At 42.9% G+C, this 21,083-nt stretch overlaps 1 protein-coding gene across 4 annotated transcripts; it reads left to right on the top strand.

Annotated features, from left to right (window-relative positions):
* The first annotated feature begins 2,141 nt into the window (after window positions 1-2,141).
* LOC124312671 (mucin-2-like) lies at window positions 2,142-20,769 on the top strand. Of its 4 annotated transcripts, none has more exons than XM_046777159.1 (3): window positions 2,142-2,359; window positions 7,226-7,326; window positions 19,577-20,769. In XM_046777159.1, exons 2-3 carry the CDS (start codon window positions 7,313-7,315, stop codon window positions 20,754-20,756), a joined length of 1,194 nt encoding a protein of 397 aa, XP_046633115.1. In that variant the 5' UTR covers window positions 2,142-2,359; window positions 7,226-7,312; the 3' UTR covers window positions 20,757-20,769. The 4 variants fall into 4 exon arrangements, with proteins under 4 accessions (XP_046633115.1, XP_046633114.1, XP_046633116.1 ...); XM_046777158.1 differs by having other exon boundaries at window positions 7,087-7,326; XM_046777157.1 differs by lacking the exon at window positions 2,142-2,359 and adding an exon at window positions 6,903-6,995 and having other exon boundaries at window positions 7,087-7,326.
* The last annotated feature ends 314 nt before the right edge of the window (window positions 20,770-21,083 follow it).

Genomic DNA, 21,083 nt, shown 5'->3' with positions numbered 1-21,083 from the left:
GTTGAAAAAAAAAATGGAACACTGAGCTCAATCTAGCAGCAAATCCGTTGATAGATGGAACACAAAACAAATGGTTGTGGAGGTATATAGAATGGGTTTATTTGTGACTAAGAGCTTTCCGTGGTGGGCGCGTGTACGGGAGGAGCGTCACGCTCCTCGAGATCCGTTGAACCCGTTTACTGAAGACGCGAGACAACTCGCTACCGCTGACCGATATTTTTCCTACCCCTCCTTGCGGTTACAGCCGTGCTTCCCCTTTTCCCAGCATCTCTCTTTTCTCGAACTCGATTTGTATTTCTTAGTTGCATCATCTTCTGTTACCATGACGCACTAGCCCAATTATTAATCAAGTCGATGACTCGACTTCATGTTAACCATTTCCTCCCTTAGCCAGACTCACGCTGGAGAGACCGTCGTGAGTTGCGAAGTTTGTTCCTTTTTTTTCTTCCCAAGAAGTGGTCGCTGCTGATATCCTGACGAAAATTTCTCGTTTCACTGCCTCAATGTCCTAAAAGGCGCCACATATATAATAGATAAGAAAGCAAAACAAAAACATATTTCAGTGATGCTAAGAGAAATCAAGTCGAGTGAATTGGTGCGTGATAAACACGCCAAAATAATTATAAAGATTAGACAAAGTGTACAACTGGTCCCACCCAGGAAAAAAAAAAGATTCTTGTGCCAAAGTATTCCTTATTTGAAAAAGCTTTAAAAGAAATGGTTAAAAGAAATCAATTCAAGAATAAACCAGAGAAACATATTTTATTTATTTAACATTTCAAGGTCTATTCAATTATCGGTTCACGAATTCCAATGCCAGCGTTCGGAAACCATATTTTATTGAATGGATCGTCATAACTACAAAAACGCCGCGGGAAGGATATTTCCTGCCTTCCATGGAGACGTTTCTATCAGCCAGTTGTTTTTTGGCAAATTGCCATTTAGTTGCTTTTGTTGTCCAAAATTTATGACTCGAATCATAAACCATGTAGACGCTAATAAATATAATCCAACGTCGACAAAGTCTCGTAGCCCTTTTTAAAATCAAAGCAAGCAAGTGGCCAAAGCGAATCACAATTTGATTGAACTGATGACAATTGTGGACCGTCGGCTTAGTCGGCATTCTTTGAGTAGCCCATGCTGTTCAGCACCAAAAGTCGCCGTGGTTTTGTATTCATCAGACCGGCACTGCCACCGCCACTATAATCTCCTTCGCCTCTTCGCCAAAAAATAATAATCCTTCCATCGTTAGTGCGGCCCAGGGGTCCTATACACAAAGACGCTGACAACCGCGCCGAAGAGTGATCTAGATTCTCGGATGGACGGCAGGTAGTTTTCTCGGAACCTCTTTTTCTTTTTATTGGGTAATGGATCCGGCTTCCGCTCTCAATGCATTCTATTTCAAAAAGAGAATACACTGGCGAAATAGAATCAAATCAAAATAAGAGAACAATAGACTATCTTAATTACTTCTTTTGTTCTTGTATGGTGATGGAATCCAGCCGACTTTATCTTCGTGATGTTAGTTGTAGCCAAAGCGAAACTGTGTCATGTAGACGATGGTATTAAAACGTCATGATGAATCTTTATCAACGACCTTTCTTTCTGAAATTCTTTGTTTTTAATGATGTTCTTCATAAAAAAAAGGCTATTCCAGCGAATGCGAATAGAGGGAAATCTCCGTTAATGCACTAGTAATGCAAATTCGAAGAATTTATATGCAGACTATCCATTCTTTGCATAATTACATTTGGCAAGGAATAAGGTCAAAGAGGACGTAATGTTTTCTCGACGGTGAATGCCGTTCAATGTCCTTATCAAGTCAAAAGTGTCGGGCATTGTGTCAGGAAGAACACGTATCAGTGAGTTACCAAACCGAATCATTATTCCAACTTCATGGTAAAGTACCACGTTTCTCTGATGAGAAAACGTTTATTGTTATTGGTTTTTCTCTTCACTAAAGCAGCGCAATGGTCAATTGCTGAGCTAACTTAGCGGATACATTTTATGATTTGGGAAGCTGATTTGGTCTCGGTTTAGTGATTTAACAGCCATCTGATTAAGCGAATGGGCAACAAGAAGAAAAAAAGAACATTGCAACGTTGCAAAACAATGTGACATTTATGGCTATCAGTCGTGATTCGTGTGCGGTTTCAGGCTCCACGATTCCTTTCGTGTCTGTTAAGCGGACGCCTATTTCTGTAATACGTGATTCACATGATATTCGAGTACAAGAAGAGAGAAAAAAAGAAGTCGGCCATTCGTTACGACTGTTGGTCAGCATGAGCCGTAGGACGTGGCGTTTCTTCTCGACGCAGATTAGATGCCGGGGCTGTTTCCTGCAACCTGCAATCAAGTAGTAAGTGCCCAATTTTTCATGCTGAGACTCTTAACTCGAATTGCAGTTAACCGTATGTTTTTGGCGCCAATCCTTGGTGTCCGACTCGTTTGTTATCGTCGGCCATTCTTTTTTCTCCAACGGACAATCAATGACGAACATGTCGCTTCACTGCATCTTTGGCAATCAGTGCCTTTTTTTTCTCTCCACTCTATTAGGCATCTTTTTTATTTTGAAAATCTTGAATGTCTCACCAAAGAAAAGAAATTTCGGCACAAATTTCTCATATTTTTAATAATTTTTCGAGGTGATGCCGGTTCAGCCCTTTTTCTTTTGAGCTGTATGAGCGTGCGTTCGTGCATCAGAGTCATTTCAGGTGTTTGAGAATTCTCACATGCCTCTCACTCGCATTGTGAAACGTACCTAATTGCACAACACCCCTTCCATTCTTTAGTTTTTCTTCATCATCATCCTTTCTTTTCATTTCCATTCTTTCTGGGTTTCATGATTCACCACCAGCAGACGGTTTCCCCCGAATGCACATCAGACCATAATCGAGTACACATTTCATAAGACATAAATATGAATATAGATGTGTATCGTATATATTACAGAAAGATGGTAGGCTCACGTATCGTCTGCGGTCACTCGACCTAAAGGTATATTGTGTCTAGTGGATCCCAGTGCATTTGGGAAACTTGATTGATGACGTTACCTTACTTCTTCCCATGTGCTATCCGTGTCCTCTTTGACGAACGCCGGCCATCAATATCAACAATCTGTCCATTTGTTAGTACCTATCATCGTCTCGGCTTGAGTCCTCCCTTGGTTGCCGGGGCAACGAAAGATCTCCCCAGCCGAACTAACGGTGCAATCGTTTTGAGCTAAGAAGAATCGAACCTATCACATGAAGGGCGTACGAAGGGTAGAAAAATAAACACTCTCTCACACACCCCCTGACATCCGATGAATAGATTAATGGTAATAACCAGTTAACCACCTGTGTGTGGCCTCATCATCCATACGCACGCAGGTTGGAGAAGTAGGGAAAGAGGGTGTTGAAAGATGTCGGGTGTCTTTTCCTTCTTTCTTATTCTTCTTCCAACAGTCCTGGGAAATGCATTTTAAGGGAAAAATTAGAAACGATTTAAAGAAAAGTCGCCTTGAGGGATGCGGAAGAAGATGAGACGGGATGTGGATACTCCCGGAGTGGAAAAGTTTGGTAAAACCACAAAAGTTAGGAACACATTTAACAGAGAGTTTATTTTGGTTCAACAAAAATTATATAGGTACGATTCTTTATTTATAGACTGGCGGTGGTAAAAAATAAACAACATAATATCTCGCTATGAATTGGATCCGTTAGCGAAAATGCACAATGAGTTAGTGATGAATGGGAATAATGATCCTTGGCAGAGGCGACGTGATGCCATCGGGATGTCTGGAGTGTATATACACCCGGTATTAAGGTCACTTTGGAACTGAGCTAGAATTACGACGATGACAGTAGTAACAATAACAAAAACAACTACAACAAAAACAGACATTTCCTGGCCCGATGGGTACGTTGGTGGTTGGAGCCGGAGAAAAGGAAGGGGGGAAGGCGGTGACGGAATGTCATTGACGGAAGCAACTTTCTCTCCAAGCATAAAATAAAAAAATAGGAACCCTCATCAAAGGAGACAATAAAGAAGTTGCCGAATATGTTGAGGTGTTTGTTCCTGTTTTCCCATTTTATTTTATTTCATTTTATTTTTTTCAGTTTATCGACCGCCCTAATATTTTATTCCGATGAGGAGTTCTTTATTATTTCCCCAGACATCATTAACTTTCTTGCAGTGAAAAGGCTTCACTTGGTTTTAAGGACAATTCGATAAACTTTATTTCATTGCTTCCATTATACGTTGTTAATGGACTTATGTAGGCCCACCGTTTCCGTGTATGATGTGTGCGCGTTTTTGTCGAAGACCCAAACAGAGAGAGAGAGAGAGAGCTGGATGTGTATAGGAAACAAGGCGAAGAGAATCCATCGTGACCCACTTTTGAGACGTATAGTTGTTAGCCACCGTGAACGATATTGATTCGCTTGATCAAGTTTTTGAATTGATAATGAGACAAAACGAGAAACATTCGCTGTAAAAAGGACCGGTCGAACGATTTTAACTCGCCGTGAAATCGAGGCTGATGCTTACATAATCCAGCCACCCCCGATATCCGTGAACTGATCAATGAGCTCCATCAAGACCGTTCCTACACATTTTTCTTCTTACCTTTATTGCGGTTGTCTCTTTCTCTCCCATTTGTTATTTTGCTCTTTTGAAATTAAGGGAAGAAAAGACTCGGGGGAAATTGATACGAAAAGGCAGAAAATTGAGCGCTTCCAGAAATTTCAAAATCTTTTTTGTTGCTTTCAAATTGAGTGCTGGCCGGGGGTGGACAATAAAGAGTCGTTGTTGTTGTCGTAGGTACTCCCAGCCGTAACTGACATTAAGGTAGGACCAAGTCCCTTTTTGAAAAGTAACGGGTCTCGCATTGGTCACAGCTTGTGTAAAAGCGTTGACTAATGACCAGCCCGTTCGCCGTACATTACGCATCAAATTTGTGAGTCCAATAATGGAAAAGAAAATCATCTCTTTTCTATTTAAGAACATAATCAGCTTGAAATTTTTCGCAATGATGAGAGAGAGGGAAAGAAAAACAACACACACTCAAGACAGAATTGAGCCAATGGTCGAGTTAAATATCCCAGCAATTTATGCGTTATTTGTTTTACGGTCTCGCCGCAGAAAAAAGGATAACGAGGTTTTCTTTTCATTCCGGGAATTCTTGAATAATTTGAGAACGCGTCGAGCAACATTATTTGGTGAGAATAACAATAACCTACAAAAAAATTCGATGGAAACGAGTTCTCTGGGTACTGTCAAAACTTTGCACGATACTTGATTGGCATTCATTTGTAACGGGCCGCGTCCTTGCCATTGTTTCTCTTTTTTCATTTCGCCGAATCAAGAGAATATGACGAATGGCTGTGCGTGGTTCGATTCCACATTTGAGAGTAGAAATTAAGAAAATTGAAATTACCGCCTCCTTACAAATTATTGTCAATCATTCACGGACGTCAAACCTGCTGAGAAGCCGTGCCGAACGAAACGAAATGATGACATCAGCCAACGGTATCTCTTTTCTCGGTTCAATCACGCAAGCTCGTTAGAAAAGAGAGAGAAAAAGAAACGTGCGACAATAGCATCTCTCGTCCATCTTATGTTTATTTTCATATGCTGTTGAAGTCTCTCTCGTTTTGTTGAATTCATTTGCTGGAAATAGCATAATTACCACGGTCATTGATACGCTTTTATTCCCGTAGTTTTCTGGATGATACTTCACGTTTTTTTTTAAAGAAAAATACTCGAATAACAAGGAAGATACAGTGATATTAATTATCGTTCTCTTCACCTCCTCTCTGAAAATAGCGGTTCTAACCGATGCTGCTTTTATTGTTGGTTTTCGTTCTTGTAGAAGAACAGAGAGTCCTCCAGTGACAAGCGATTTCCACGGTACGACTCTTGGATGGAGTGGAGAACGAGGGGTCAGACACAACAGAGAGGCTAAGGCTGTGTGTGATGATTGTCTCCGCGTGACCATTCGGGAAACGAGTCGTGGATATTCCACTATTCTCGATTGTCTTCTTTCATTTTTTAAAAACTCTCAAACTGGATTGTTTTTTTAAAACAATTTCTTAACATCTGGACGCGTACATTTACTTGATTATTTGACGACTTCATTTTAGGTAGTACGTAATAACATGATTGGTCTAATGGGGGGGGGGAAACTGGACCTGTTCAATGGTTGACATTATAATAGATTATTCAGCGAAAATTTTTTCGGGGATCAAAGTACCTTTAAGTGTTATTTGCGTTCATTTAAACTATCGTGACGAAATAAGGAGCCGGATCGTTTAGTGTCGTGGTGTTTATTGACATTTCCCTTTTTTTGTTTGGCTGTGACGCTTTGATTCGTTTTGAATGCAGAGTGGTTTGTATGGCTATTCAATTAAGAAGACTCCCCAGCAAGTCGTTGCCTATCCTCCAGGGCATTAAAAGATTGAATTTCCTCGTTCCCAAGTAACGTCGCCGTGTACTTTTTTTTTCTGTGTGTAACTTTTTGTCATCGAGACGTAACGATGCAATCAACAGTGAAGCTGTAAAGATCACCAAAGCTTTAAATAGCATTTGTTTCTTGCCAGACTGTAAATGTGACTAGTGGCCGGCTAAAAGGTTTGCTGCTGCCACTGGGCCGACTCGGTCCCACTCGCTCGTCTCACCTGCCCCGGTCTCTCTCATTTTCATAAGTTGATATTTCTTCTTGTCGTGTTTCTCGCTTGCTCCCCCCCCCCCCCCCACTAGAAATAGCAACTGTGAAAACCGAAGGAGGGATTACATAGAAAAAAGAAAAGATAAAAACATACCTACGGTAGAAATAAGCACCGAGAAAAATATAGGCGGTCTGTCCGACTGATATAAAAACCCTCGACTGGGAGAAACCGAACGTTCAGTCTTCTCCCGGCCGCGCGGCCCACAACACCCGTATTCTCCTTCTTCTGCTCTATCTCATTTCCCTCCCGTTTTCACCTCTCTTGCGGAACCCCCCCACTCCAAAAGTACTCGTTGACTTTCTTCGCTCGGTTTACATCAGCAAACAGAGTTCAGAAGAAAAAAACAAAAAGATTCGCATTAGATATTTTTGATCAGATTCCAAGAAAATCCGGGATTAGCCATTTGTTTCACTTGTCATTTGGTGTCCCCATCCGCCTCCCATTAATTTATCTTCCCGTCATCAAATCGCCGAGAAAGAGAGTCAAGTGCCCGTTTGTTTTTGTTGATTGACCAGACCCACTCTACCGATTCGTCGAGTTTATCAACCTGCGCCTGATCGCACCATTTAAAGGAAACGACCGTTCGCGCTCAGCAATTCACCATGACCCAAAACAGGTACGATTCCCATTTATTTTACTCCGCATTTTGCGCCACGTCAAAGAATTGCTGAATTTTCTCAGTGCGTCATATTTGTGTGACGGGCTGTGATGGATTGATGAAAGCTCAGAAAAAACCAGTTTAGTGTTACAGTAGCCGGTATTTTCAACGATTTGGAGCCGCTATATCTCTTCTTCAAGTGACGGGAGAAGATGATGGGAAAGCGAGTCGAATAATTTTTGATTAAGACAGGTCGAGATTCAAATCAAATAGTGTGAAAAAAGATCTGATAGCGAGTGGTTGGACAGTCGCTTCGTTAATTTCCTTCAAATAGAAATAAATGAATTTTCGTTGACCAGAAAAAAGGATATTGCCGTCCTTGCCGGCATGACATATTTAAAATTCTTTTTGAGGTCTGTTGGCCCTGGTCGTTTGCTCTCAAATAATTGTCATTACAGACGCCCCGGATTTGTTGTGACATAACTCGAGAATTTTCCGTTAGATTATCCATCAAGACGAGCTTTTTTTACCCCCTTCTTTGGCTCCCTTCTCTCACTGTGTCGATCGTCACGCTCGGTAAATTCGACAACAGTCTGCTGCTTCGCTGTTCGTCTACCTATACCTGCCATTCACATGCCATGTAGCCTTGCCAGGGCAACTGATAGAACTTCAAGAACATTTCTCATTTCTATAGAGTTCTTTCTTTTTTTTAAACGAAAAACAATGTTCAGCAAAAATGGGTGTAGGTGGTGTAATGAGTGGGTATACGTGACGTCACATAGTGTTCGTTTTTCTTTCCTTTTTTTTTTTAAATTTGTTATATTGGCGCGTCGCTGAACTTGTCACAGTCTCTTTGGCTTATTCTGATTTTGAACCCACCTCTCTTTTATTTCTCGGTTATCATTCATCATTGCTAGTAGGTTGCACTCGACTGCTCCGCCATTCAATGTGGGTCGCAAACAACAAATCGGAAAACAAACACAAACCCCAACGTCAGTAGATATTCGGGAGTGAAAAGAGTGGCAGAGAGAGAGAGAGAGAGAGAGAGAAAAGTTGCCGCTCTGATTTCATCAAAAAATATTTCCCGGCCCTTTGCGGTTCGTTAACCACCGTATCAGATGTAGTAGTTATATAGTATAGCATTCTACAGGTACAGTGGGTATAGCGCGGTGGGTATAATGCAGTGGGATTTTAGTGTTGCCAATTCAGTAGTAAATTCCTAGTGGGAAATGGAAGGAAAAGCAAATAGTTGCCATTCTTGATTGTTTTTGGCTTTGTTTTATCGATTGCCTATTGATTGACGGGCCATTAGGTACGACGGTTCTATTTCGGTCAATGACGGGAGCTACTACGCGTTCCTCCATTAAACCCACGTATACCCATTCCCTGGTTTACATATGTATAAAGGATCTATGCAGGGAGGATAGAAAAGGCTTGTCCTCGCTTTGTTTTCTTGTTCTTTTATTATTTATTTCCCTTTTTTTCGGGTTTTACAGTTAGGCAGTGAACATTTTCGTTTTGTCGAATAACGTGATGATGAGATGGGCTGCACGGGGGCGGCGGCGGCCCTCCATCGATATTCTATGCAACTCTCGTCGAATGAAAGAAAGAAACGCGCAGTTCAATAAAAATAAAATTCCGTTTGGAGGAAACGTCGTTAGACGAGCATTAGCGGTCATGCGGGAAGCGGCACCCACCGAAATCACCGAAATTCCCCCCCACGAAAGAAGGAAAGAAAAGAATTATTAATATGGCACTTGGTTTTCATTCACTTGGGCACTAGGAGCCGACCGACCGACTTACTCCGAGCGGGAGTCGAGCGCGCGTTCTTCTGTGCGCATTTCTTTTATTTTCATGATTGGATCATTTTGTGTTTCAAATTGACGTCAAAAGGCTCGTTAATACGTACAGAAATGCGTTAAGAGTCCTCCATTGTAGTACGGCACAACGTCGTACACTCTGGGCAGACCGGCGTGAGAAACACGGACTAGAGTTCTTGTTTTCTTTTAACTCTCACCCTCCATCTCTCCTCAACTCATTTCTTTGTTTTTTTTTTCCTTAACGTACATGCCCAGTTGACGGTGTATACATGTTGAGGTGTTTTGTAGGCTCTATACGCATATCTCCTGTTTGTGTCGTTGTCTGCTTTTCTCTATTTCCCGGAGGTGCCGGACGCGCTTGAGGGCAACGTGTCATCCCTCCCTTCCCCGTCTTCTGAAACCCCAATTGTTCATCAAAAAAAGAATCGGGAGGGTCATACACGAGGCCCCCGGTTTTTTTCGTTTGAGCATTACGGCTCGGCTGTGTAGCGGCGCTGTAGCTGTTTTCGGTAGTAGTATTTTTATGACGACGACTCCCTTATTGCCCGCTGTGAGAGTGGATATATCGCCGGCTGTGCCGCAGTCATTACAGACGTAATTGTCTACGTTGACGTAGCAAGCTCCCAGTGTGGGGTGGGTGGGTGGGTTAGGAGGACAGCCCATCCACTGAAGGACGGTGAAAAACAAAAGGCTTGTCGATATCGGATGAGAAGAAGAAGAATCCGGACGATAGAGGCGCGATGATGATGGATGGAATTGGGTAATAGGTAGACGTGATGAGGAAAGGTTTAGACACCCGTCATCAGACCATATCCTACTACTCACCTGGGCCGACAATGGGCGCCCAGGAAAGGCCAACCGACGATTTTCGTTTCCATATCTCACCTTTTTCTTTCTTTCTTTCGAGACAGCTTTTTTTATTGCATATCTCGTCGACGGCCGTCACGCTAGAAAAAGACAACAAAAGGCTGCAACTAACTCAAAAGTATATACGTGTGCCTTTGACACACACACACACCTGTGGCGTCGGAATCCAGCCGGTGGAAAATAAGAAGGAAATCAACATTGAAAGGAGAATGGATGGAGTTGCTTATATACGATTGTCCATTTTATTTTCAATGAGGTCGTGACTCTTCAAAGTTGTAGTATTTCTTTTGCCTAATAAAAGAAGAAGGCAAACTCTCTTGACGTTCGACACTCGTCGTCATCGCCGAGAGAATGAGTGTGGTTAATTCAGGAGCCGCAGACTACTGGTGGTTGAAATACGCGAAATCTATTCTTTTCTCTGCATCCCATTCAATAACTAATTTACGGGCCGTTTGTCCGGCTGAGGACTTTTTTCAGCCATTGTCCGGTTGGAGACTCTTTTCCCTCTCGTGTTGTTACGGCGGATCTATAGCAGGTTTTTCGGCACTCGAAGTAAAAAGAAAAGAAAAAAGTTGGAAAACCATTTTCAGACTAGTCATGCGTTGACAGGGTCCCATATTGAGTTGATGGATAAGAAGGACGGCCCCCTCCATCATTCTTTATCGCTTTCTGCACCTTTTTCCAGTTGAATCCCAGCACGTCGGACAATGCAACGAACCCACCAAACAGGATAGTCAGTGCAGAGGCTCTAGCAGCTTGTTGTCTAAATATCCCCCCTCCACCGACTCTCTACCCGAGTTCGTTTGTTTTCATTTGTGTTTGAATGTGTGGTGGGCCTTTTTATATCCCCCCCCCTCCTTGTCTGGATTGCCAACCAAAAAGATTGAGAGAATGAGGACCATGATTTGACTCGTTTCTCTTTTTCTTTTTCTTGTAAATGTGCCTTTGGTTGATGAATCCAGGTTGATGAGCATTACATGTTTGACTTGTTCCACTGATTTTTCCTCTGTTTGAAGTGGACCGTGTGAGAGACACGCAGATCGGAGCCCTCGTCACGGGATATGGGCAATGCAATCCATCTTCCATCCCTTCCGGCCGTCTGCGTGATGGTCATGGAAAAAAAAAATGAAACAGTCCACCGCGCCCTAGAAGCTACACATATTTATTGACTTTCTCGGATGTCTTGTATGTTTTCTTTCCCTTCGAGCTTCTTTTATTTTGTTTTTTTTTCTCCCAAAGTTTTTACGATGGGGAGACATTGGGGACCGTCGAAATGAAAACTCGGTCCTCGGCGCAAACGAGTCTACGGTTATTTGTCTGTATGCGTTGAGGCCGTGTCCCAGGTTTTTACGCTTTGATAAACAGCGCACATTTCTCGTCGTGAATTTTTTTTTTTTTTTTTTTTTAGAATGAGAAAATCTGTGGGGAAAAAAGATATACCGTAAACGGTGGTGGCCGCCACAAACGGCACCGTTGTCACCTTATAGATTGTGCCGTCTTGCAGCTCGTGCGCCCAGTGTCTTTTTTTTTCTTTTTCTTTTTTTCTTTCCTTCAATTTGATTATCGCCATTGTGCCAGCTCCCGCTGCGCTGGCAACACGTTTCACCCGGTCGACTAAAACGCATAAAACATTCGGCATATAGACTGAATCGTTAGTTATTATAATAGACACCGTTGCACTTTTGTCGTGCAATTTTCTGGTTGATTTCGTTTAGGGCGATGTGAGTAATGCTCTATCGTTTTGTGCGACGAAAAAATGGGCAATCGTGAGTTTGTCAGACGAACGTGAGAATGAGCGTGAGCTCCCAATCGACGTGAAAAAGCGAAACAATTGAGAAATGGAATCGGAAGACATTCTTCCTTTTCACTGGAAATGGAAGAAAGTATCGGAACAAAGGGCTAGACGTGATCCATGTTGACTCCGTCCTGTGTTGGAGTCGCTTGTTGTGACATGACATGACACGGAAAACTTACGAAACAAAAGATCGGAAGAAGAAGAAGAAGAAGGGAGAGATATACCCGAAAAAGAGAAATGAAATTGTATGTAGTCGTCTGGGAAAAAAGTCCCGAGGGGTGTGTACAGGTTAGTGGCAGGTATGTGTGTATTTTTATTTCTCCCATCTTGTCTACGCCGGTATACGTACTTTCACGTTATATAGCTAGGGAAAATGAGGCTTGATCGTGATCGGTTAGATCGGCGGCGAACGACAACCGACCAGCATAAGTTTATAGTGATGACCAAGCGAGACTTGTGTGAGCCTTGCGTGCCGGATGATGACTCTGCAAAGCACACACACACACACCATTTCCAAAAAGATCTTTCAGACCTTTTGAGGGATATCCGAGAAAAAGGGCAACAACTTTTTAGCAACACTAAAATCAACCCGTCAGCTTGTATTCACGCTCGCCGTACGTTTTCCTCCTCTACCAGGTAATAGAACAGACTGATTGGATGACCGCTAGAAGATTCACGTTCACTGGCCGTTCGAGTGCAGTGCAAACTCTTTTATCGACACGTCAACTCGCTCTCAACTCCAATACGGATATAACAAACAAAGGTGGGAGGGGGTCTTGCGTGATTATACCGTACGTTGATGCAGATTCGACTAAAGAAAACAAAAACCCCTCGTTTGATCCTTCATTTTAAATGCCCAATGTTGAACCCTCTCTCTTGTTGCTTTGAACTCTTGCGCGTCTCCCGTATGATGGATACCGATGACTGGCGACTATACCCCTCCGCACAGGTATTTCCCATCGGCAAGGGTCGTGCCTCCCCGCGTGTGGCGCTGGATGGAAAAAAAAAATAAAAGAGGGGAGGGAATGAATTAAAAAAGCTTTGCTGCATACAGGATTGTATTATGGTACAGCGTACCATTAATAGGTATCGTCGCCGGGGTGACTGGCCGTCATCACCGTTATTATTACTATTATGAATATATATGCCTCAGACATCCGTCCATCTCGTATGCATAGTGGCCTCTCTTTTCCATTAAGAAATGAGAAGGTTAGAGGTCGGATGGTTCGCCTTGACCCTCTCATCAAAGGCCCCACTCTATGGGAGAAAGAACAATAGTCCAATCCGTGGTCCGAAGAATCGGACCCGAGTGTCCTCCTCCTCTTAGTAATAATTCTGTGTACCAATGTACCGTATCTTGCGTGCAATAGCTTCAACACAATTTTTTTCTTCTTATCTGGCGGGGGGTTCATTTCGAAAGAAAGACGATCGCCGAAACGGAATCATCATCGAAAAAACCGTTGTGATTCCCTATAAGCGCTCGGTTCAACTTCATTAGCCGGATCGGACCGGCTAAGTTTGAACACCTGTCGCTAAAAAGAAAAAAAAAAAAAGAGGCTTTTGGTATAGATGGTCCGACTGACCGCGTGAACTGTTGAAGCGTGTGCTGTGCAATAGCCCGCCCGCAAAACACACGCAGCTGACTAATACCAAACTCCCGCTCGTTTCGGTTCGTTTTTATCGTTGGGCTTTCTCACCTTTTTCGTACAAAATTTTTTTCTTTCTTTTTTTACGATCTCTTCTCTCCCCTTGTAATCTGTTGCGTTCAACGACTCAAGATGGTCTTGTCCTTTAAGAAAAAATAGAAAAATTTTTTTTGTGTAACTCTTTACTCATATTTTTCTGGCCGGTCCACCATCTTCCCAACTGGAACAAGCCATTGAGGCAGTAGTTCTTCTTCGAGTTTGACGCACTGACCCAGTGTACGTAGAGAATCCAAATACGGAAGCTGGACGGCCTACATAAAAGTTCTTTACAGTATTTTTCGTTCGTTTCTTCGTTATTGAAAAGAAGAAGAAAAGACGGACGAACGAGCTGCACAGTTATTTCTACGGGTAATTACCTCTCGTTTTATTCATTTATCCTCTTTGTACGGCGATTAAGCGAGACTAATTCACCTGGTCTCTTTCATTCGTCTCTTTGTTTGTCAAAAAAACTGGTTATTGGCCAAGTTATGCGTCGGCCGTTGATTCAATCGGCCGTGAAGGCGCCCACCTATCGACTCATCTCGGTCGGTGAACGAAAAATTTGAATATAAAAGCCCTCAGAAACAAACTTGGGCCCACCAAGTACTAGCCAGAAATTATTACAACGATATAACAAGTCATATATTTACTAGTATAATGCAGGCAAATGTTGCCGGAAAAATTGTTCCGTGTCTTCCTTGATACTTTTTTTCTTTCTTTCTTCGATAATTTTCTCTCGTCTAGCCGCTTTTTACCAGGAATTTGATTTCATTTTCCGCTTTTCTCTTATCTGCAATGCCACGCAAACTTTCGTTCGGTCGTTTTCTACCTCTGCGATGCATTAAAGTTTAATTGAATCGGTTGAATCGGTCGATATTATAGCTAGTCGGCCACTGGCGGTGGGAAATCGTTGGCTGCCATTGGGGGCTAATATCTAGTCGTGGCATTTTTGCAAGCAATGGAGCGAAGATGCTGGGTTGATGGAGCCTCAAGTCGGGGAAAAAAAAATAGCACACCGATTCCCCAAATTACCGCCCGGATCGTTGACTTTTCGATCAGTGCCATCGTGTAAGCAAACAAACCTTGTAGGCAACAACAACCTAACCAATAAAAAAAAGATACACTAAAAAGTTGAAAGTTATATTTATGTGGAAAAAGGAGGTTTTTATCCTCCTCATTTCTCCCATCTTACTTTCAAAGTGCTGCAATCCGCCCGTAACTAACGTTACTATTAAAAACAACTTTGGCTGTTGGGTACGGGTGAAAAAAATTGATATTAAAAGTGTTATGGCGCCATTTTTCGCATTCTCCGAGATTGAATCACCAGTGAAGCACATCGCAGAGCATGGAATGTTGTCTATATTCGTTATCCCGCAATATTATTTCTGCCACTTTTACGTTTGTAATTTTTTCCTGGACGATCCACGTCGTTTTATTCGCACATTTCACTCGACTTTCCCAAAATCTATTTTTCCTCTCAATTCAACAGCCGAAAACGATAAAATGATAGAAATCGAATTGACGACTAGCTTATTTCAAATAACTTTCAATCGAACCGCAGTGTGGCGTCGCCGTTATTATCTCCCGTCTGCCGTGTCTTTTCGTTCCTCTAGTCCCGCGTTCGTTTGGTTCGTACTGCCATCTAGTAATCCCGGCGTCTACTCGCAGCCGCTCACGCTATGACTACGCACCGATGATTACCCCGTTCTGAAAATTTCATTTCTTTTGACCCCTGTTAACTTTTTTTTTTTTCAAAAGAATTTCACGGCTCAACGATTGCGATGAATTGCTTTTTTTAAATCGTCATGAGAGAAGACGAAAAGCGCGCGCTGGGGCGTGAAGCGACCGTGCTATTGGAATTCTCCCTTGTTTCTGTGTTTTGTTTGCTCACTTTGCTGCATCATTAGCATCAGCCGGAGTGAAATGGAATTGAATTCCACCGACGGGCAGGAATCGATCGCCTTTGAGATCGACAAAAGAAACACAAATGTTTGTTACATTTTCTGTTTGGTCTTTTTACTACAATTGTGGTTGGAATTCCCTTATGCCTTTCTTCTTCTTTTTTGAAATGACAAATAACAATTAGAAATTCTCCTGCCGGACTACCAGGAGAGGATCAACAATACCCAACACATGTGTTCCATGGCTAGCTGAGGGCAAGGCCATCCATTTGTTGGTGTGAGTCATGGAGAAAGAATAAAGAGGCTCTTGTGCCGACACAATTCTTGTTATTTTCATTGTCCGATTTAGCGCAGCGGGACTCTTGACTTGATCACAAAGAAAATCTTGGGCAAATCTCTTTTTATTATCACGTCTACGCTCACGCTATTAAGGGTCAGCATCCACGATCAAAAAAGTTGAAATTGAACGACCGGCCGGAGACGATGAGAGTCGGACACTCCCACGGTGGCGACGGCGGCGGCCTTGGCGTAGGTGTGCAAAGGAGAGCATTAACATAAAAGCAGGGTCCAACACCCCTCACGCCCACAAACAGATTGACTGCTGCTCAGGTGTAACGCAATGTCGACACGTTTCCTATACGATCGGCACTTAATTGGCGAAAAAGTTGATTGGATGAACAAGACAATGTTCACGTTGAGACTCTTGTGTATTTGTCTTTTATCACGTGATTTAGCCTTGTAGTCGAACGACAATGGTCAAAGACCCCCCCCCCCAAAAAAAAACATTTTGGAATAAAACAAAAGAAAACAATCAACTGTGCTGATTCACTCTTTGCATTGTTGACTAGATTTCCAATCAGTGAATCCGACGATTTTGAACGACGAAATAATTATTTGTTCGTTTGCTTTTTAGTACGTAACAATCTGCATCGCCAATTTTGGTTGGCCAATAATCAGGTGGTTGACTTGTGGAGCTGAAAAACCAAATATTCCATAACCTTTTCACCGCGATTCTATTGCTCCCATTCCGGACATTCTGCTGGACGCCGTTCCATTTTGACGCTCTCGCTCTTGTGAATCTCGTGAATAGGTCGTTATCCATCCGAGAAGTTAAATGTATTCGGGTCGACCCATACACGACGGGTACATGCGTATTTAGCATTACTATCTTCCAGCGCTCATTTCGTGTATGTAGAATCACACAATGCGGCCAGAACGTGCACGACTCGAAAAGTTCCGCGTGCCATCATTCCGTTGGAGACGAACAGACAAACGATACCCGAAGAATGTAATGAATTATTAAGCTCGAGAAGGGGGGAAATAAATATAGGACACTCGGATGATGATCATCATCATTCCCAAGTGTAATTTGACTTGTGTTTTGACCTCTATTTATTCGAAAACAACTTTCAACATCGATTTAATATTACACACTTACCCGCGAGGGCGCTGTGAGAACGTTACGCATTTTTTAACATGGCCTCTCTCTCTCTGTATAGACATACTTGGATAAGTACATTTGTACAGTAGGACAGGTATATTTGATGTAATTACAAATTGAATTTTCTCTGGTCATCCGGGATGCAACGGATTTCGGGAAAGGGGAAAAAACCCCTTTTTCTCACACCCCCAGAGCTACCTCCCGCCCATTTGGTAGTCTGACGAATAAGGGGGTACAGTACTTAATATTTATTTATTTAGGCGTGAAATGATACGGGTGCGCACTACGCAAGATCCCTCATTAGTACAACGGTTTTGGGGGGAAATATAGAGGAAAAGAGAAATCCGAGAGTTCTAATAACGTAATATACACACATACAATAGAAAATGTCGAAATGATACTATTCAAAGTGACCTCTTGTAATGGTATCTTTTCTCGCCTTCAGGATAGCCGGTCTACCTCATTCTCGAATGATTATTTAGCTTACGGTGCACCTGCAGTAGGTCTAGAGAACTCCCATTTCGGCCAGTTATTTTGAACTCGAAAGTCTTTAACTGTCGTCAAATAAATTCTTTCCAGCTGCGTAGAAGGGCAAGGCCATTAAGACGAAACGGAATGAATGTTCGTTACCTTCGGGAAATGAAAACAATTCACGTTTACGATCACATTTCAGTGAAGAAAAGAGATCTCGGGCTGCGAGAGAATTTTAGAATTAGAAGAAGAAGAAGAAACATGTGAATGACCCTTAACTATCATTGTGTACGCAAATAATAAATCCTGGGCGACGCGGGGTCTCTAGCGTTGGCTTAGCGTCGTCATTTTCCTTTTGATTCTGTTCCTATAAATAAGGTGAAAATAACAACTATACGCCTTCAACTGCGGGACAATAATAGAGCGAATCATGTCCCAAGATGTTATTCACAGCCAGATCCTGGGCGCTTTCTTACATGCAAGTAAATAGTAGTTGGCTGGTGTCCATGCATCCATTCACGCATTCAATTCTTTGCCGAGTCATTACGCCTATTCACGGTCGTTGCATTCAGGTAGCCGCTTTGCTTCAAGAAAGAAAAAAAAGGCGAATCAAGCCGATAGAGATGCTTGTACTGATGATACAGAGTTGACAGGAGTAAATATTAGTGGAGAATTAAAGGGCAAGAAACTGCATGATTCGCTAGATTTTGGTTGTCGGCTGGTAGCCGGGCAAGGGAGGAGCCTCGAGGCCGACACCAACGGCAGGTGCTGCTGCTGCCCGTTCGTCTCTGGCAGAGAGCCCGTAAATAATCTTTTGCATCACAAAACAAACCCATGTCTTATTTTCTTTTTCCAGCAACGGGTTTTTTCTTCTTCTTCTCTTTTTTCCAGTTTAGCTTCACTAAACTTGCGCTAAAAGGGCGGATGACAGATGTTTATAACGCGCCATTTTCACTTTCTGCTCGTAGGGTTTCTCAAGGTGACGGTGCGAACTGTGAGCTGAATCAGTAACTTTAAATATTTGTCTTCTTCTTTTTTTCTCCGTTTGTTGTTGTTGCTTACTTTCGAGTCGGTTTCCCATCATTGGCGACCGGTTGATTGACACCAAGTGTGGTTTCTCCCGACAGACGGAGACCCTGGAAAATAGTTTTAGTGTGTGGTCTCCTCGGGACCGCAGCCTCGGCTCAACGCCGCCCTGTAACTTTGAAATGCTCGAAACTGTTGAAAGATTAAAACAAACAAAACAAAAACAAAATTGCCAAATTGTTGGCCGCGTAAAGTGACACGTCTAGTCTCCAAATTATATCGTCTGCCAACCAACGAGATATGTGCAGAGAGTTTTCAACCCTTAGGACTGGAATGTTTGCGTGACCTCTCAACCGCTCATTTAATTGAATAGCCCGGCACTAGGGAAAAATCGCCTTTCTCTTTTATTATTCCTGTGGTCATTGTCTTTGACGAACTGCAGCAGTCAGGAGAGAAAAAAAAAAAGAATTAAAAACAGAAAGGAGTTGAAATATGCTAAATGGTAGTCCAGAAATGGGCGGGTTGGTGATTCGTGTCCCGCGTGCCGCTATCCGCGCAAAAAAAAAGACCCAACACCAGCAAATACTATACAATTAACCGAAAATATATCCAAAAGGAAGTTTTCTTTTCGAGCGATCTAACGGAGTTTTTAGCAACAGCAGCGGGATAATAAATTATGGAACAGACAGCAGATTTCCCTGGGTACACGAAAAATAAAAGAGGCATTCAATTTGTTTTTGGTAATACCGTCTTTTGTTTGATTTTCTTTTTTTCTCTCTGTGAAAATAACAAAAGGGGGGAATAAAATAGCTTGGCAAATATTGTTGCGTACCAAAAATTCATTTGAAGCTCTCAGACTAAGTTAGAGGCATTGAAATTCTCCGATCCGGACTGCACACAGCCAAAGAGTATGTCATTTGTCACGCTACGGGGATGACACTCAGCTCGGTCGGGAACCGCTTGTAATACACGCAGCCGAGAGTGGACCCCTGTGAAACAAAATAGGTCCTCTATGACATATAGCTTCTACTTGCCAGTACACCAGCCTGTTCTTTTCGTCTCACTTAACGGGACAATTATATACCAGCGGATTATTATTTTCCAAGTCTTTTGTTTTTCTTGGAGGTTTTGGCGTTCATTAAACTGATAAATATTTCTTGGATTAAGTCCATTTTTTCTCGAGTCGCTGTCAAACCCCCCGCCGATTAAAACGATTTCATTATTTATATATTTTGTCGCGTCTTCTGAAAAAAACGACACAGGTGTGCCGACTACCAAATTCCTTTGCGGCTGCTCCTTGCGGTGGCGGTCGTTTGCCTGGCGACTGGCATCGAGTCGCGAGCTCAATTCAGCAACATGCGAGTCTTCCGAACGAATGGCATGTTCAACAAGGACCACTGGCGTCCGATGGACATTTTGAAATCGTTCAAAATTAACAAAGAACAGGAAACGGACTCGTCGAGGGCGGCCGAAATCGTGAGCGCCAGTTCGATCAAACGCGTGAGCATGGCGTCGCTTTTGCAACAATTGAATCAAGTGAGCAGCGGAAAGAAAGACGTCTTCTTCCCCACTCCGATCGCAACCAAGCAGGAGGAAAGCAGCAGTCTGTCCATTCCAGTCACCATCATCGAATCGAATCATTCCGCCATAACTCCGGTCGTCAAGGAGAGCACGATTCGTCGCGTCAAACTTCCAGCCGGATCCATTTCTTATTCGAGAAACGGACCCGCCTCGAACGGACCGTCCATTTTGCTCAACATCAACCCTCATCTTCAACGCTCGACGAGATTTCCCAGTACCGAGCCACCAACAACCACCGAGCCGGCTACTACTACAACAACAACCGAGCCATCAACAACGACTGAGCCATCAACAACGACGACGACGACCGAGCCATCGACTTCTACGGCCACAGAGCCGTGCGTGACCAAAGTTTACGTCAAAGCCAAACCAATTGAACAACAAGCGGCTAAACCTTATGGTAACAAGGCCAAAACGCCCGCTTCGGTCAGAGCCGACAACATCTTAGCCTCCAGTAAGAAATTGAGCCAAATGCCCAACTCGCCCATCTACTACATCAAGTTGCCGGCCTCCTCTTTCGTCTCGGGTCGAACTCCGCATAAGGAAGACGCAGTCCCGTTCGATTTTTTCAAGCAGTCGCCCATCTTTGTGGCCACCACCAGACGACCGAGTAATGGCGGCAACAACGTCGTCGAGGAGATCATCACGACCGAGTCCCCATCGGAGACTTTGTTATCGACCACGACGAGATCCCCGCCGCGTACCAATTCGCGCGTCATCAACATCAAGGGACCGTTCGTTTTCAACGGCAAACCGGGCGGCATCTATTCGGCTCCAGCTCCGTACAGGCCGCCCAACTATTTGGATCTTCTCCATCAATTATACCCGAAACTCAAGAGGGCTCAATTTATCAGACGCTGAAGAAGCATAATTTTAAATAAGCGAATTTTTAATTCTTAAAAATTAAAAATTAAACATCCCCCCGTATTTAATCACCGATGTTGTCATGATTTGTGCCGTGCTATTTTTCTAATAAACAAAATAGAATGTCAATCAATTTTAATATATTTTTTCCCCCCTAAAAAGCCACCCCAGCATCCCCCAGAGTGTTGGAACATTGGGTTTGTTTGTGCTGTTATTCGTGGAATGGTTCTTATTTAAGCTATATTTTCTCCTTTCCAAAAAAATTCGGTTTTTACTATTATTTTTTAATTTGCAGTGTGTTTTTTAACCTGAATGTAGTTCTGC

This window comes from Daphnia pulicaria, chromosome 8 (genome assembly GCF_021234035.1).
Source record: "Daphnia pulicaria isolate SC F1-1A chromosome 8, SC_F0-13Bv2, whole genome shotgun sequence".
NCBI lineage: Eukaryota > Metazoa > Arthropoda > Branchiopoda > Diplostraca > Daphniidae > Daphnia > Daphnia pulicaria.
Note: the sequence above shows the minus strand (reverse complement) of the source record. Positions and strands in the feature narration are given on the sequence as shown.